Source organism: Ischnura elegans, chromosome X (assembly GCF_921293095.1).
Source record: "Ischnura elegans chromosome X, ioIscEleg1.1, whole genome shotgun sequence".
In the NCBI taxonomy this organism is placed as follows: Eukaryota; Metazoa; Arthropoda; class Insecta; order Odonata; family Coenagrionidae; genus Ischnura; species Ischnura elegans.
Window position 1 is genome coordinate 85,556,422 of NC_060259.1, and position 17,258 is coordinate 85,573,679.

The 17,258-nt window shown below is 38.6% G+C and overlaps 1 protein-coding gene across 1 annotated transcript; it reads right to left on the bottom strand.

Annotated features, from left to right (window-relative positions):
- Nucleotides 1-11,739: 11,739 nt before the first annotated feature.
- On the bottom strand, nt 11,740-17,258 carry LOC124170704. The gene is made up of 2 exons (XM_046549610.1): nt 17,235-17,258; nt 11,740-12,072 (listed from the first exon to the last, which is right to left on the bottom strand). The coding sequence occupies exon 2, from the start codon at nt 12,067-12,069 to the stop codon at nt 11,740-11,742; it is 330 nt and encodes a 109-aa protein (XP_046405566.1). The 5' UTR covers nt 12,070-12,072; nt 17,235-17,258.

Here is a 17,258-nt window from a genome sequence, read left to right on the forward strand (position 1 = left end):
TGCCACTGTTTAAATTTATTACTCAATGGATGTCGTATAATTGTTTAAGTACTCAGCTATTAATCTAGGTTTCTAATTACGAAATTGGATCAAATTCGAGGCTATGCCTATTGTTTAAAAAAGCGACTTATGAAAAATGGTTTTAGTCAAAACATGTATTAATTTATTGCCAATAACCGTGCCATTTTTCAACTTCCTTTCTAAAAAAAAACATTTTTGAGGTTTTGTCCGGCTTTTTTCGATTTAAGCCTACTATGCCTCCCCGCTTTCAGAGTATATATTCAAGCGAATCTCGGGTAAGAAAAATCTAGAGGTGATGGGTTGCTAAACACATCAGTACTTTTTGTGCGTTGTTCAAAGGCATAGATTTTGTAATACAGAAAATATTTGAAGAATTGGCCATTTTCGACGTTCGATGTATGCACGAATAAGAAACATGGTGACCAATTTAGTGAGTATTTGGAACTGTATTACCCCATAAAAATTAAACCGCCTCAATGTGTTAAGTTTGCAATGAACAGCGAGGGACGAAAAAAAAGAAAGTAGGTCAGTATAAAATTACCGGTGAAAAGAGCATTTAAAAAAGATGAATTTACCACCTGATAATACAAGCAGACATGTAAGAAAAAGGTTCACTTATTCAATAGACGACACTTAGGGGAAAACGTATTTGAGCAATGATGGCGTGATGAAAACAATAGTTGAAGAAAAGGAAAGGAAAGCATGGTACGGCCCATAATAGAGTGTATACATATATCGATGGCAAAGTTCTTAAAATCAAACGCATCTCAAAATTTGTCCGGTTCGACATAGGTATCTTTAACATAGTGCAATAAAATTAAAAAGTAAAATTCAAACAAAAACCACTCTTTTTTGGCAAATGTATGCATATTTTTCAGTTTCATGAATTTTTGGTTTTTAATTTTAGCATACAATTGGAAATCGTTTTTTTGCTCTCCTGAAAGTTGCTATTTTTGTGATACGTGTTGTTAGAACTTAGCCAACGATATGGGGCTCTTTTCTGCATGGGAACGAGGCTTTGACGTTGACAGCAGGGGAGAAGTCAAGAGTGGAAGCATCCGAAATGAGGTTCTACTGGAGAACGATAAAATGGATCGACTGAGTAAGAAATAAGGATAATTGCAGAGAAGAAAAAGTCTTCTAAAAAACGAAAGAACATGGAACAACTTAGTTCGCCGCATCATGATAGCAAGGGCGGTCTGGCCGCAGGTCGGCCGGTCGGCGATCGCCGAGGGCCACGAGCTTAGGGAACCCCCACAACGCTCGCGTAAATCGCGAAGCGTATATGAAACTCGTAATAAAAAAATTACATTACTTGGGCCAAAATATTTTTTACAATTATAAAATTCTACGTTTTCATTGGTTGCTTTATTTAAAATATTCTCAGAGTAATAAAATTTTATAAAAATTAATAATAAAATAAAGGCGTCGAATAGTAAAAGAGAATATGGTGCTTCTTTGAAAGGGTCATTCAAAAAGCTTATTTTTAAGGATTTTTAGATTTCGGTGCTGTGTCAAGGAACAAATTCACTTAATAGATGATAAAACCATAGTAATTTCTTACTTTTATAAGCTCTGAAATTCTCACATTTCATAGTATTTTCCTTACGAAATTGTGTTATTTTTGAATTATAATTTATTCACAATAGCACCAAAATCTAATTTCAGGTATGTGGTATCATAAATTTTTTCGGGGAAAAAATCCCTAATACCCCGGAAAGGAGGGCCACATCATGAGCCCCCGTCCCCAATCGCCCCGGGCCGCCCCTGCAGGATATGCTGATGAGGACGATCGCGCAGAGGGACAGGTGGGCGTGAAGAAGGGCAAGGGACGGCCCCGAATGGTTTACATAGAACGGGTTATTAACTTGGGAACGACATTCTACTGCTCTAATGTTCCTCGCTCACGCAAGTTTCCATTTCAGCGATAAAAAAAATTTTAAATAAAGAAAATCATAAATTGAATTATGTGACAATTAGGACATGGAAAAAGCGTAGAAATATGTAATAAATTTAGCGTGAAATAAATAAAAAGGAAAAAAAATATCCACACGAATAAAAATGCTCTTTAAAAATACCTTCCTAAAATTATATAACGATATGTATTACTTCTTAAAGTTACTATTTACGGTCATTCACGATAACTATCCCCCATCAATCCTCCCCATAGTTACGCCACTGACCAGGACCATTCTTAACGGCAAAATAAAACTGAAAAAAAAAACACTTCTTATCCTGATGCTCAGCTTAATATATTTAGAGAAGTGATCTCTTATAAATTTCCATAGGTGTTTCTATATTTTCAGGATTAGGGATGTTGAGATGCTAAGCATAGAAATCACCAGGGCCGAACACTGGGTGGTAGAAGGGGCAGATAGGGCAGACCAAGGCCGACTGCCCCGGGCCAGGGGCCTTAGATTAGTGAAATTTCAAACGCTATTTCTCTTCGGGGGAGGGGCGCAGCCTATATTGAGCAGTGTCCCAAGCCTACAATGATGTCGGTGGGTCACTGGCACTTCAATATCTTAGTAGGTATTACAACTTTTTGTTTTGCGAGGTAATGGCAATTTCCACCTCGCTTTATTTTAAAATATAATATGTGAGTAATCAAACCACTTTTTATGGTTAATTTCCTCCGCTAGCAATAATAATTTGTATAACTTTATTCAAAGTTAAATTAAACCAGCTTCTGATTTCTCACATGAGAATAAATTTAACAAATCAATAAAAACGAGGGATTTCAACTTGAAATCGAAATAATTTTTTATTCAAAGGATTAATTATTGTTTTATATCATGTCGCTTTTAAACTTTTTTAACCTTTGATTACCCTAAAATCTCAATCATGTCGGAGGCAACAATTGATTTCAAATCCCCTTCATTCGTTACCATGGATGAGATGTTCAAGGCTCTGGCGCTGAGCAACAATGGGATTTCCATGGAGACCACTTCTCGGGTTCCTCATTTGGCCTTAATAGCTGCTTAGTTGTGGACTTGTTTTCTTTAAGCCATAACTAAGAGACATAATTGCCTGCGTTCTTTGCTGCTGCCGACGCCAGGAGACGGAGGAGGAGGTGACGGTCCTGGCTGAAGCAGTGATGGAGGGAGTTGTGGAGGGAGGCTATCTGGGGGACAAAGGAGACGAAGGAGAGGAGGAGCTTCTACCTATCCCCCACGATGGCAGCGGTGAGGGCTCGGGGTCCTATCACCACTTTCAGCCGCTGGTTGATAGGGGCCATGGGTCTTTCGAGCGCAGCCTGGTGGCTGGAGGTGACTTCTCAATGGATGACATCTTCCACGATTGGTTCCTCTATGACTTTCTTTAATACTAGTATTAAAGGAGGCCATGGGTACCTCAGTCAGCAAGCTGTGGAGCGAGTGAGAATGAACGGGGCCAGAGGAGGGTCACGGCCCTACTCTGACCTCGGGGTGCGTGGTATAGGCCTGACCGGAACAGCAGGGGACCGGAAAGGGAATCCCCACGTTAAACAGGATAACGAGCCGAAAGCGCGGCCTCCTGGGCTAGGCATGGAATGCGCTGAAGAAACGTGGAACGCAACAATTGTTCAACCCAAATGAAATTGAAATCAATCCATGTAAATTAATTACTCAAATAAAATATATTTTCGTCTGTGACTTGCCTTTATTAATCCTTCGTCCTTCAATCCCGACGAGAGTAATTGGATGTCCATGAGTTTTAAATATTTTTTATATTTCTCTGAGGCTTTGGAGGAGGATCTATCCCCCTCTCCCCCCCCCCCTCTAGTTACGCCGTTGTCATGAGACATCAATGCCTGATGGAGTCGAGGTACAACTGGATGGCAGGAATGGAAAAGGAAGACCACGAATAGAGGACGTGGAACATATTAAGGACTTGAAATTAAAGATATACGTACAGTGGCGGCTCGTGAGTCAAATACTGGGGGGCGCACTCCACCGAGGGGTCATACATTTTTAATATTTTGTTTAATTTAGTGAGTTTTTTAAGTGAATATAGGTATTAAATTTTGTGTTACCATATGTTCCGTTTTTTTCGACAAAAATACCTAGTCATCCTGATTAAGCTTGGTTAATAAATACTGAATGCAGTAGACTCTCGGTCATACGGATCAGCTTAGTCCGGACTCTCGATTGTACTGATCAATGATCTTGAAGAATAAAAATATATTTGCTGCGATATTTTACCAATACAAACGAAAATACGTAACTTTGCGTTTTAGCGCCTACATTTTTCGCGCGGATAAGCCCGCAATAGACTTCTTTTTCGTTTCCGCACTCATAATGCGTTATTAGTCAAACCTATACAATATTTGCAATGATTTAGGTAGCAATGACACTTGTAAAACCTGAGGAGGGGGGGGGGAGTGTCAATGACCTCCACTAGGCAAGAAACACTTCTAGAATGCGCGCGCTTTGTTATTGCAGATGTAACCTTCGATTGCTTTGTTGTCGATGTTTCTTGAATACAGTATGATTTAAAATCAATAATTAAACATTTCTCACACATTTTAACAAAATCTGAAATACTCTACTTACCTGCCTTTAGTTATATTGCTTGTAGCAGAAGTCCATCCTTCTTTCCCTTTGTCCAGCAAAGTGATTAATTACACGTTCGTTGAAATCAGCGCCGGGCAAGAATTTTTTTCAAGCCGGCCGGCGCAGCGATGCCAACACACTCGTCGCTCTGCGCATGTCGGGACGGCGTCCCAAGACTCCAATAAGGCACAGGCTTAGACGCGTCATAGCACCAGCAGCCCCCACCACTACCACTCTCCATATATCTGCATTGTGATGAATTGGGACGTTCTGGCCAGCGCCCCACGGCTACAAATACGAACCTTTCGCGCTATTTTTTTTCGTGTTTTTCGTACACTCTCGATGCATGCGATTGAAAATAAAACTTAGATTAATTACATGTACAATGATAAATTAATGGATATTTATTTTTTTCCTTTTTTTAAATATTTGGGAGGGGCGGCGTCCGAGATTCCTTATAGGCAAGACGCCACTGAGCTTCACCCATATTGAAAAATGAATTTGCAAAATATTTTTTCGATTGTGAAATGTGTTAAAATTAATTTAAAACCCTCAACTTACAACTTGTTAGCATGGTGTTAGTACCCTTTTTTCAAAAATTTTCCCCCCTGGTTTTTGACCCGCCAAAACGAAATTCCTGGCTACGCCACTGCAACCAGATTTACCTTTAACGAGGAAATATACGTGAAAAGCAGTGGCGCAGTGAGGGGGGATGATTTCATTGAACAGCTTACGTCCATATTTCAATATCACAAAGACACATTACCATCTCTCAATATTTTAATACCACCTGTGTGTTGCAAAGAACAGAATAACCGCCGCAACTTTGACCTCTATAAAAAATACTTGGAATTGGTCTTCGTAAACGCTGAATCAGACATGTGGCGGATGAAATGGCAGAAAGAGTCTGAAATAGAGCGCCCAGCCCCTACATGGGTTATTGAAGTTCTTGGAGGATGCAATGAGGGGTTATTCCCGATTATTCACAAACTTCTAAAGATCTTTGCAACACTGCCTGTTTCCACATGTACTCCTGAGAGGACTTTCTCTTCTCTAGAACGCCGCAAAACATATTCAAGAAACTCTTCAGGCCAAGAAAGACTAAACGGTTTGCCTTTGATGTCAATCCACCGCAGAATTGACATCGACACCGAGGGGTTAATTAATTTGTTCGCTGCAAAGAAAGCTAGAAGGCTAAATTTAATTTTATAATAATATGTTTATATTTTCCTTTAATGGTTTATAATAAGTGTGTGTATATAACGGCATACGCTATTTTATTTATCTGATAATAATAATTTTACGTTTGTGTACTATTCGATTAACCCCCCCCCCCCCCCCCCCGAAAATATTTTCTGGCTACGGCCTTGCTTGGTACTACCCCTCCCCTATCGGCGAAGCCATCCGAGAGTGTCCGGGCTCTCACGAAAGCTCAGCCGCAGGCATAAAGTGAATAGACTATAGTGAGTTGACATCGCCGCACCGCCCGACAGCCGTGTTATCTTGGAGTTGCAGTTTTGCAGAATACCTTCTTTTGGTGACCAGTTTAAAATATGCTATTTAGATTGAGATATTATGAAAAAGTAAGAATGTTTATAATTCTATATTAGAGGTGCTAGTTGCCTTCGTCGGGGGAAGGAAGACCAGATGAGGATATATTATATAAAGATGGACATTGTGAGTGCTCCTTCTGTTTGCCTTGATGATGACGCTAGAGCCTTCGAAATTAGTCGACAGCAAATAAACGTTCGTGGAAGAGTGCTACTTGGTTTTCCCTTAACCATGAATATCTCATCGTTCCACGCCAAAATCAGTTGATTTCATTCGTTACTTTTATTCGGTGGTTTTGCCGATCTCTAATGGAATTGTACCCGAAAACAGGATAGATGTAGCAAAGAATAACCAAAATGTAGGCCAACTGCGAACATTGACTTAGAAAAGCAAAACATGCATTTTAAGGTTTTATAATGGGGAAAAACAAGGTTAGCTAAAGTACAACCAGATTAGGCCCAGAAGAAAAAGAGAAAAACCAGAGAAAAAGCTGGACCAAAATAATTTTTCTCCGCATCTCCACTGTCGACCTCAAATTCTCGGAACCCTGAGTGTGCAATATGCATCCGCTTTTCCCCTGGCTTCACGAAGTTGACGGACAGTTTGACGACGTCGTATCCCTATTCGGCCAACCCACTATAGCCCCTCCACATCTACGAGGCACTGTGCAAGCCACCACAAGGGTGTGTGGCCCGGGGGTGATCCAACACTAACAATAAGTAGGCATACCTACAGCACTCACATCCTAACAAGATAGCCGCAATCAAGAACACGCTCGCTCGTCTGACACGGGCCAAGCGCACAGGAAAGGAAGATGCGGTCAGACCAGAGAATGCTAGGACACGAACATGCGAATAAAACCACTATGTAGAGATATGAAAACGGAAACTAGCGCAGATGAATGCCAAAGAAACTCATACAGGTAGTTAGTATTTAGAAATATAATAAGCTATTTACCTGTGCATTATATTCATATTCTCACCGCCTCCGTTAACTTTTGTTGACAACAGTAATAAGTTATTACCTAAACATACAGAGCCTATCTCACCTATTCCGAGTTAAGCTACCCGAGAGCTAAATTATCGCAGGGATAGTGAATGGTCTCTGAATTTTTGCGGAATAAGCGACGTCTTAACTCTATCGGTTCTGCAGTCTATTTCCCTAACCTTATCCTTGAGATCGTTTCCACCATATTAATTAGGCCCTCTTAAAATATCTTGACACCAGGCAAAAAAATTACTTGAAATTTCCACAAAGTAATTAATCTAATTTTAACCTCTCAATCGGTCAGACCTTGCCATTCCTAAATCAAAATTACATACACACTACTATTTCAACACATCTTGCTGCTCGCCTCCGCATTCCATTTATACCCAAAACCATTCCTTTTTCATTAGAGTCCCATGCACTAGCGGTGTACACCAAATGGGGTCAAACCTAATATTGTACTACAACTCTGATATCGATGTTTAAAAGTTCGCCTTCAACTAAATTTATTAGATTAAAAGAAAATTATCATTTATTATTATGAATCTGGACGATGCACTTTGTTTTTAGTTGTTATTTAAAAATATGAGAGTAGTAAAACCACTTTTTCGAAGGTTCATTACAATCCGATGACTACAATGGATATTAAACCACTCCATTAAAAGCATAAATCAACCAGCTCCCCACCTCTCATTTCATGCAGTAAATTTATTTTTAAGGTATTAACCCGCGGTAGCACGCGCTTTTCACGCAACGCGATAGCTCGAGGGGCGGGAAAAAGACGGTCGGGTGTTAGGCAGCTAAACATACATTAATAAATAACGCAACGGTCATGTATTTGATACTTTTGGAAAGCTAAATATTTTGTAAACATAAAAACTTATTTTCGATGTAATAAGGAACAATAAGTGACCGAGGCAATGAGAATTTGACAATTTTCAGCTTTGAAGGTAAGCAAAAATAGGCTTATTAGACGGCTAAAAGTTTTACCTGCTTACACTACTCCGCAGATAAATTGGATTAAACCGCTGACAAAAAGGATACAAACATTCTTTTAAAAGAGACATTGCAATGTTTCCACTGAATTTATTTTCACTCGACGAGTTTCGTTGTTACAACAACATTTACAAGTTAATCTTCCATCATATCGTGCCACATATCATACAAGATATAGGATACCAATAGTTTGGGAAAATAAAAGACTCTTCACCTTTGGCCCATGGCTTGGCATGCCTGACATTGCTGCCCATTTGGCTAATGGCCCATGGCTGGCCCATTAGCTAGCAAATGTAGAAGGAAACAATTTATATCAGGCGCGGATTGATAAGCAAATCGGAAACATCGTGCTAACAAAATGGGCTTCAGACGGGATTAATATTAATGTTTCCCACAGGTTGATGTTTGCAATGGTGAACGGTGAGGTTTTTTCGGTAGTCATTGGAATTCCGTTCTAAAGATGGTGCATGTGAGGAGCAACTACCGTTGAGACAGAATGGCTTGGGCGGGAGCGGAGTCGCGTGGCGCGTGTTGTCACAAAGTGGCTAAAACCAGCAAAATGTTATTTGGAAGTGAAACTAGTTAAGTATTGAAGGATAAATAGCAAAAAAAAGTTTCCCTTCCCTAGTTTAAGGATGAAAAAGGGAACACATACGTCCCTATGAAAAGACCAGCAGATATGAAGTCCGAATTGAGAGCTGCGTCGAACCAATGATCGGATTGATGGCATCTAATGAAGGTGAAGCACAAAAATGATGAAGGAAGCAAACACCAGGAATTCTCTTTCCATTAAGCACCGTTCAAGCAAGTCGTGGTAACCATGAGACTACGCTCTCTCAGCAGACAACACGGTCGACTCTGTTACGTCAGAAGGACGCATGATTTTCATTTTCCCAAACAGTCGAGTGGATGTGGATACTACTCACAAAGTTCCACGAGTGTCAAAAAGGTTTAGATTTTCGCTTATATTTACCTTATTACATCACTCATGCTCATTTTAACGTCCGACGCATTTCCCCCATGTTGCAGAGGAGAGCAAGGAGAGACGAAGCACATTTACCTATTTACAGATATACCTTCTGGCACTTTATTCTCGCCGTGAGGATAAAAGTCTCAAATTAAAAAAAAGATGTCTCTCCGACGTCTTTTTTGCCTTATGACCGATATTTAGAAAATCAGATATTAGTGCCGTATGTTATGTGAGAAGGTATCTTCGCAAATGGCATCATTAGAATTTGTTTACTTTTTTCTTCGCGTTCACACCATTTCGTGGCTGTTGCCTGTTCCCTGAGCGGCTGCCTTATCGTCCCTTCCCAAAACGGAAGGCTGTTACTAATGACACCCCTACGCTTATCCTCTTCTCGCAAAGTAAATCCCTGAACAACAGCAAACAAAGCAGTGAGAAGGGGGAGGAATATTCGTCCGAATACGTCACGTTTATAGTCAAGTGGAGCAACTTATAGATATACCTTCTTGCATGTTATTCTCTCCTTGGGGATACAAGTTTCAAACCTCGAAGAATGTCTTTCCTGGACGTCATTCTATCCCTAGAAGGACATTTTTTGAAGCCAGATATTAGCGTCGTATAAAATGTCAGAAGGTATCTTCGTAGATGGTATCAATAGAATTTATGTACCTTTTTCCTCTCGTTCTGACCATTTCGTGGTTGTTGGCTGTTCACTCAACGGATGCTTCATCGTCCCTTCCCATAACGGAAGGCTATTCCTAATGACTTCCCTCAGCTCATCCCCTTCTCGCTTACTACCTCGTCGAACAATAGATAAAAAAGGATTTGAGAAGGGGGATGTGTTGTCGCGCGTATATGTCACAGTTATAGTCAAGTGGAGCAGCTTATAGATATACCTTCTTGCACCATATTCTTACCGTGGTTATACACAGGCCCGTCGCTAGCTGATCTGGAGCCCGTGGCAAACTGGGATCGTGCCAAAATCACCACCCCCTTAACTAAATGATATACCTTCAATTGGGAGATATTCAAAATATAATTTAAAACATTTTTTCATCATAAATATATTTTTAGATTATGAATGTAAAACCGACCAGAATATTTAAATATTTCGAAATGAAACAGTACAATAGAAATGAACATACTATAGTATAAATAGTTTTATAGAGGAATATAATTGTTAAATATTATAATAGAATTTTTCTCGCATTACTTTAGCGAAAGAATTGATAAATTCTTGAAAATTTAATTATATACCTTCCTCATTCTCAATAGATAACGTTGCTATTGCAACCAATCGTTCTCACCGACGACCTCTAGTAGGTTTTTGTTAGTTTCAGGTTGCTTGAATAACAGTGACCGCTATCGTGATTAATATCCACAGGTATGTGAATAAGTCCTGGTGGTCACCCTTATTGATAGAATTCAAAATCTTCAATGGTTTCGCTTGTGTTTTTATTTCTTCGTGAATAACTGTGCCGACATGCTGTAGTTCATTGTACAGTACATTCCCGTTAATGCCAGAAATACCTTAACGCGTGAAATAGTTCTGAAGTTCCTGACAACACATCTCATATAATTGATCCTTTTTCGGGAGGTTGTTTCGATAGGATAGGAATCCCTATTTCTTTTTATGTTCATTGAGCTGGCTGAATCGCTCCTTGAGGGATGTAGATACAGCGTCAATCAGAGGGTAGAACACGTCTCTCGAAAATTCTTCTTCTGGCGTGGCCTCGTAATTATCTGTGCTTTCGTAAGAAAGTTGTTTTTTCTTCTTAACACGTCGATTTCTCGGGAAATCACATAGGATTCCCCACATTTCAGCTATACATATAACATCTATAATGGATTGACTGAATCCTTTCTCTCGATAATTATCAACAAAATGGATACATTTTTCAATTAGAGTTACTGCTAATGAAACATCTGCGGTTCATCTTTTTTTACTGACGAGAGTTTTGCTGACGAGATTAACCTGGGATAATAAGGTATGCCAAATCTTTAAGCAGACCAGAAATGAAAAATCTTCGAAATCAGACCATCGGAATTCATCGCAAGAAGGTAGGTGGAAGGGGTCGTCCTCCCCCACAGATACCACGTGATATATGAGGATATTTTATTGCTTGTAACTTTGTACTCGAGGATGACGCCGCTGCGTCGAAACTAGTCTTACCACGAAAATAAAATGGTGGATTAATACCAAGTTTGTTCGTTTTTATTCATTAAAATGAACTTCCACAAAGTTGAGCCTGTGACTATAGAGATTATTAAGTAATATGATATGTGCCTTCGCGATAGAAACAACTGATATTATGCAGAGCTTTCGGAATTACTTTATTTCGATGAAAATAATTATATACAGATATTTTGAAATGCTTACCATATTATGGGTATACATATTAGATGGATATTTAAATGATATTTCCACAAAAAACGTTTAAGTTTGGCATTGGAAGTGAAGTGATTTATTGCATTATTTCCAAAAATAATATCTTATACCTATTCACCAATTCGTAACTGCACATGTCTTCTTTCTATCGGCACTCAAAAGGCTATAGCGTGCCATTATGAGTCTCAAGCAGTCTTAAAAGCCGCAACAAAGCTTCGATATCATTTTAGTTTTGAAAGAAAAAGACATTTTAATTAAAAAAGTTTCTTGGTCACAATTAAAATCCTATTAAACTAATCACGAGGCTGGCCATTCCCGTCACCGCCACCACCGTCTGCTAATTGTCGGTCGGCCTGCTCATGGCCACCGTTCTCTTGATCCGCTTCCCTTTCCTGCACCGGTGCAGCTTCCCGCTCTTCTTCAGCGACTGGCTCCCTCGCCCTCTGGGGTGAGTCCCCGCCAGGGCCAGGTGTGTGCACAGGCCGGATGGGGTTCTCATCGGCTACCTGGATGATCTCATCGCGGATTCGCTGGCGCATTCTTCTTAGCGCCAATCGGACCAAGGACTGGGCCCGTGACTGGTTCAGCGGTACGTTGATGCGAAAATTCCTTCGTCTTTCCATTGCCTAAAAGAGAATAAGCAGCGACTTGGCATTAGCTTTCAATTTTTTTAAATGTTGACGGGTTACATTTGAGTAAAAATGGATGACTTTGTCTGAGGTAATACTCCCAGTCAGATCAGTGGCGGATACATATATAACATACATAACTTTTTTATAGCTAAAGATGATGTCTTGTATACGTGGATGATCAGTTTGAATAAAACTGTCATAAACTTTGCATAAGGCTTTATGTCATATGACTGATTTTTTTATAGAGTGATAAGTAGAGGTAGCTCAAGAAATATTTTGTGCTCCACCCCGTTAAGTATATTCTGTGTCCACTACTGCGTTAGGTGGCCCATGTTGGCCGTGTCAGTTCTTTCCGACCATCCTCAGTTTTGAGGTATGATACTGGAGATATGTTTTCTCTGGATATGTTTACCATGCTGCATCAACGATGTCGTCGTTAATAGGTAAAGGGTCCGTACTTCCATTTTATTTCTGGGTTTCTGTCATGTACGCCAGTATATTGGTTTAAACAGAGATACCTATCACTTCTCATGAAGTTTAAGTTATGCTTCGCAGGAAGAAGGACTAATATTATTTTACAAGGGACAACCAGCTTTCATTTTGAAAACAATAATGAATGGTCATTAAATGGAAAGGAATTATCTTTATAGTTGGGAAAATGAGAATAGCAAACAGAAAGATAATAACAAACAGAGATAGAATAACAAACAGGAATAGAATAACAAACTAATAACATTATTGATACTTGAAAGTATTGCTCAAAGGATTTAAAAAATCGTATACTTAACTGGGAGCAGTTAATTGTAATAAATAAAGCGGCCACTTTGTTCGCTACTTTTGTTGAGATAATGCAAGGGATTTGTCCAAATACACTGAAAATGTAGTGTAAAATCCAAACACGAATATTTCAAAGAAGAATGGACGAAAACCCAAAGTATAAATATGATGGAAGACAGGGATGGACTTTGAAAACATGGAAGAATGAATTTCGTAATGTAAATTAAAAGGAGGGATATCCAACTTTTAGGATTAACGTATCAAATGGATAAGGTTCCTTAATCGATATGGAATATTGTTAATGAAAGAGCAAAAGGCAATAGCATTGAGTGGAATATAAATGATGTTATCTTAACTTATCTTAATGACCATTGTGAAAGCAAGGAAGCGTGAAATAAATATGCTGACCTCTTTTCTGACGGAATAAGCATATCTTTGCAAAAGTGTAACATTTAAGTCAAATAAGATTACATAAAAGGATGTATCTATTCTATAGCTCCTCATTTTGATCATAAGTGCTCCATTTGGGCGTTAAAAAAGATGGATGATGGTCAATTGCATTTCGACTTAGCCATTCAACTATTTTACTCTTTTGAGTCTTTTAATTATTAGATATGTTTTACGCTCCCATAATAATTAAGTATTGACAAGAGGTGGGAGACTCCAAATCTTAAAGAAGAGGAGCTTCTTAGCAAACAAGGCAGGCAAGTCAACTAATTTGGCGAGTGTAAGAATTAAAAGACTTGATTCAAAATGAAATTATACATACTGTGTTTATATTATCCATTAATATTGGTATTTTCAATTGTAATGTAAAAACTGCAATTATATGACCTATTAATAAGTGGCTACTCATAATTACTTATATATACAGGCCAAGCACTATTTATCATCAATGTGTAACATTATGGAAATATATATGGCTGATGCTATTATCACTCACATTAAAACAGCGAATACTAAATGAACATTAATACATGCATATCAAGAAAGAAGAAACAATAAGGGTGTGAAGCATTCTCTTACAACATTAAGCTGAAAATAAATAAGGTAAATCACACGTTGTTACATAAATTGATTAGAGTAAAGCCATTTATAGAGTAAATACAGAACTATTGTTTGCACTAGTTCATGATGTGGGAGCGAGAGGTAACTTTTACCCTCCAAATGATTCATCATATGAAATTTTATTAATCTCATCACCATGGAAAATTAGCCTTGCCAAAATATGAAGGGTATGGACGATGTGATCCCTTGGTCAAGTATACTATGACAGTTTTTATAAGTGATAATAGACTGAAGGTTGAAAATCCATTACCATGCTTATATGCTCATTTATAGGCTTAGGAGAGTAACATATTTGATGCATCACATAATACTTCATGTCACTAAAGATGTGCTTTCGATGAATAATTTGGTATTATGGTGGCATTGATCAGATATGAAATCACAACTTCGTGCTGTAAGCCAATAATAACAAAACATTCTTGGTAAATACGCTATATACGATAGCTAATAACATCTCTGAGAAAGGTTAACAGTAATGCATTTCACCCTGATATGAATTACCACCTCCTGATGTTGAATTTTAATGAGTTTCTAGCTGCAATTCTTTCAGTAGGTGCGAATTGCAAATGTTTAAAGCCAAATGGCTTATCCAGTTTGAATTATTCACATCATGCTTATATTCCATGGAAATAATTGTGATATGTGATTTCATTTGATAAATTTGATATCAAGCTTTCAGTCTTAACTTGATGGAGCCAAATATCTACAGTGCTAAATAACTCGCTTTGTGATGTTACACAAAAATTTATTATTCCAACCCTGAGTTTCAACTACCAAATTAACAAAGTGCCTTGGCTTTGATAATGACATGCAGAAGTTGAAACCCAGAGTCTAAATAATGTTGCAAGTAGAGAAAACACATCTTCGCGGGCTCCTCAGTCATGCATGAGAAGAAAGTAATGGGCATATCAAGCACTAATTCAAATTAAAGCGATTGTTCGGCTGCGGTCAATCCGTGTTGCGGCTTATCCGTGCATGAGTATTACACTTCATTGATGTTTTCCGCGATCTTTATTTTTAAAAATGATCGTACGCGTAAATACCAATAAATTTGCATTTTTATGCAAGACTGTAATGCGATTATTGTTTCCATTAGAATCCTCTTTTTAAAAGGGATTATTTTATTTACTTTTAGACAAGGAATGTTTCAAGTTTCCTTGGACTCAAGAATAGAAGTGAAGGCAGCGAGGGAAGTCCCAGTAGAGATAGCATGAGTCATGGCCAGGCATTCGCCTGCGTAGACAAATTGCCAACAGTCCAGGTTTCAGGGGACATTAGTTTCCCTGATATTTCAAAATATACCTCTATGACCTTTGACCCCCATTATAACCTTCGGAGGTCAAAAAATCAACAATACAAATCCATGAACTTCAAAACTGACTTGAGCGCCCATTAAAACCAATGGTTCCACACGCTGTTAGTCATGGTGACGGTTAACTCTATGACCTTTGACCCTCATTATGACTCTCGGAGCTAAAACCACGACAATATGGATCTATGAACTGCAAAACAGACTTGGGCACCCTTTGAAACCTATGGTTCCACACGTTGGTTGTCATGGCGACGTTTAAAACAATGACCTTTAACCCCAGTATGACCTTCGGAGGTCAAAAAATGAACAATACAGATCCATGAACTGCAAAACCGACTTGGGCACCCTTTAAAACATATGTTTACACATGTTGGTTGTCATTATTGCCCGACGGTTAACTATACCTATGACCTTTGACCCCCATTATGACCTTCGGAGGTTAAAAAATCAACCATACGAATCTCTGAACTGCGAAACGGACTTTGGCACCCTTTAAAACCTATGGTTTGACACGTTGGTTGTCACGATGGCTCGACGTTTACCTCTATGACCTTTGACCTCCCTATTAACCTTGGAGGTCAATTAGTAAATTAATTCCGGTATTAGGACAATACCATTGACTTAGGCGCCCTTTAAAACCCATGGATCGACACCTGTGATGGTATGCTATTCTTTTGCCACCCTTATGACCTTGACTGTGACCTTACTGGGTCAGCGGTTGAATTTTCGTAAATAAAAGTGGTACTTTCAGTTCTCTCGTGTCCAAAAACCTAAGAATTTACATCTTGGTCAATGAAATTCAGACTTGTTTCTCTCTCGATTTTTTAACATTGAAACCCCATAAGGCAAAATCAAATCTTTCGTTTGGACCCACATTGTGAGGTCAAAAGGTCAAACTTGTATACTTTTGCTTACACTAGACAAAACTTAGGAACTTTCCCCATAATTATGCCAATTTTCATGAACATTGCTCGATGCGAAGTTTCTAAAGTTAGAGGTCAAAAATGACAAACGACCTGTGGGACAGTCTGTACATGAAGTATTTCCTACATTACTGAAACCTATAAATACAACAAATAAATTACAATCCCATGCTACTTAAATACTGCAATGGGGAAACAGACACATTCCTTCACGATCCTGCCCAAGAAGAACCCAATGTTGTACTATTTTGCATTAAATGATATTGTAGCGATGACAATGCTGAAATTCTTGGTTCTCAATCCTTTATATATTTTATAAAATGGCAAGGAAACGTAGGAACGCTACTACTTGGACTTGGCGTAGTTCAGATAAAATCCCTACATCCTAATTTTCAACACCAATTTGGACATGTAGACTGCTGTCACGATTACATTCACGGTGTCACTCTGTTTACATTTAGTACCTCTTTACCTGTGATAAAGAGGCTTCTAAAAAGTGAATTTATCTTTGCAACATTCAGTTTACATTTCTTGTCCGCAAAGCGTTTATTCTTGCTCGGACCTCGATTCGCTCAATATGAGTAGCAAAGCAAATAGATTAAAATAGCTTGACAACAACGAGAAATTATTATTCCTATAGCTTATCGTCCAAACGGAGACGCATGACATATGCCCAAGAATCTTTGTAACTGGATATAACTACATGCGAACACAATTCTCTCGTATATTTCAACTGATTTGAATATAAATAAATATGTTATTTCTGACTGGTGGTAAGCGTTTCAGCTAGACTACCAAGGGAAAGCTGTCAGCATACACAAAATCAAACGTTTGGTTCATTAGTTGATCACATTATTTATAGTCACACGAGTCAGTTTCTAATCATTCCAAAATGGCAACCACAATTGAGCATAGCTCTAGATGAAAGTAAAACTAAATGAACCGATTTAAAAGCACTGAGTACTTAATTTTAATTATTACAACACGATGAAGTTCCTCATTTACACTACCCTTTAAATATTAGACATGAATTACCTTAAAAAAATATGAAATATTGTAACGAGAAAAGCACATACCTTCGCACGACGTCCGTAAGAAGA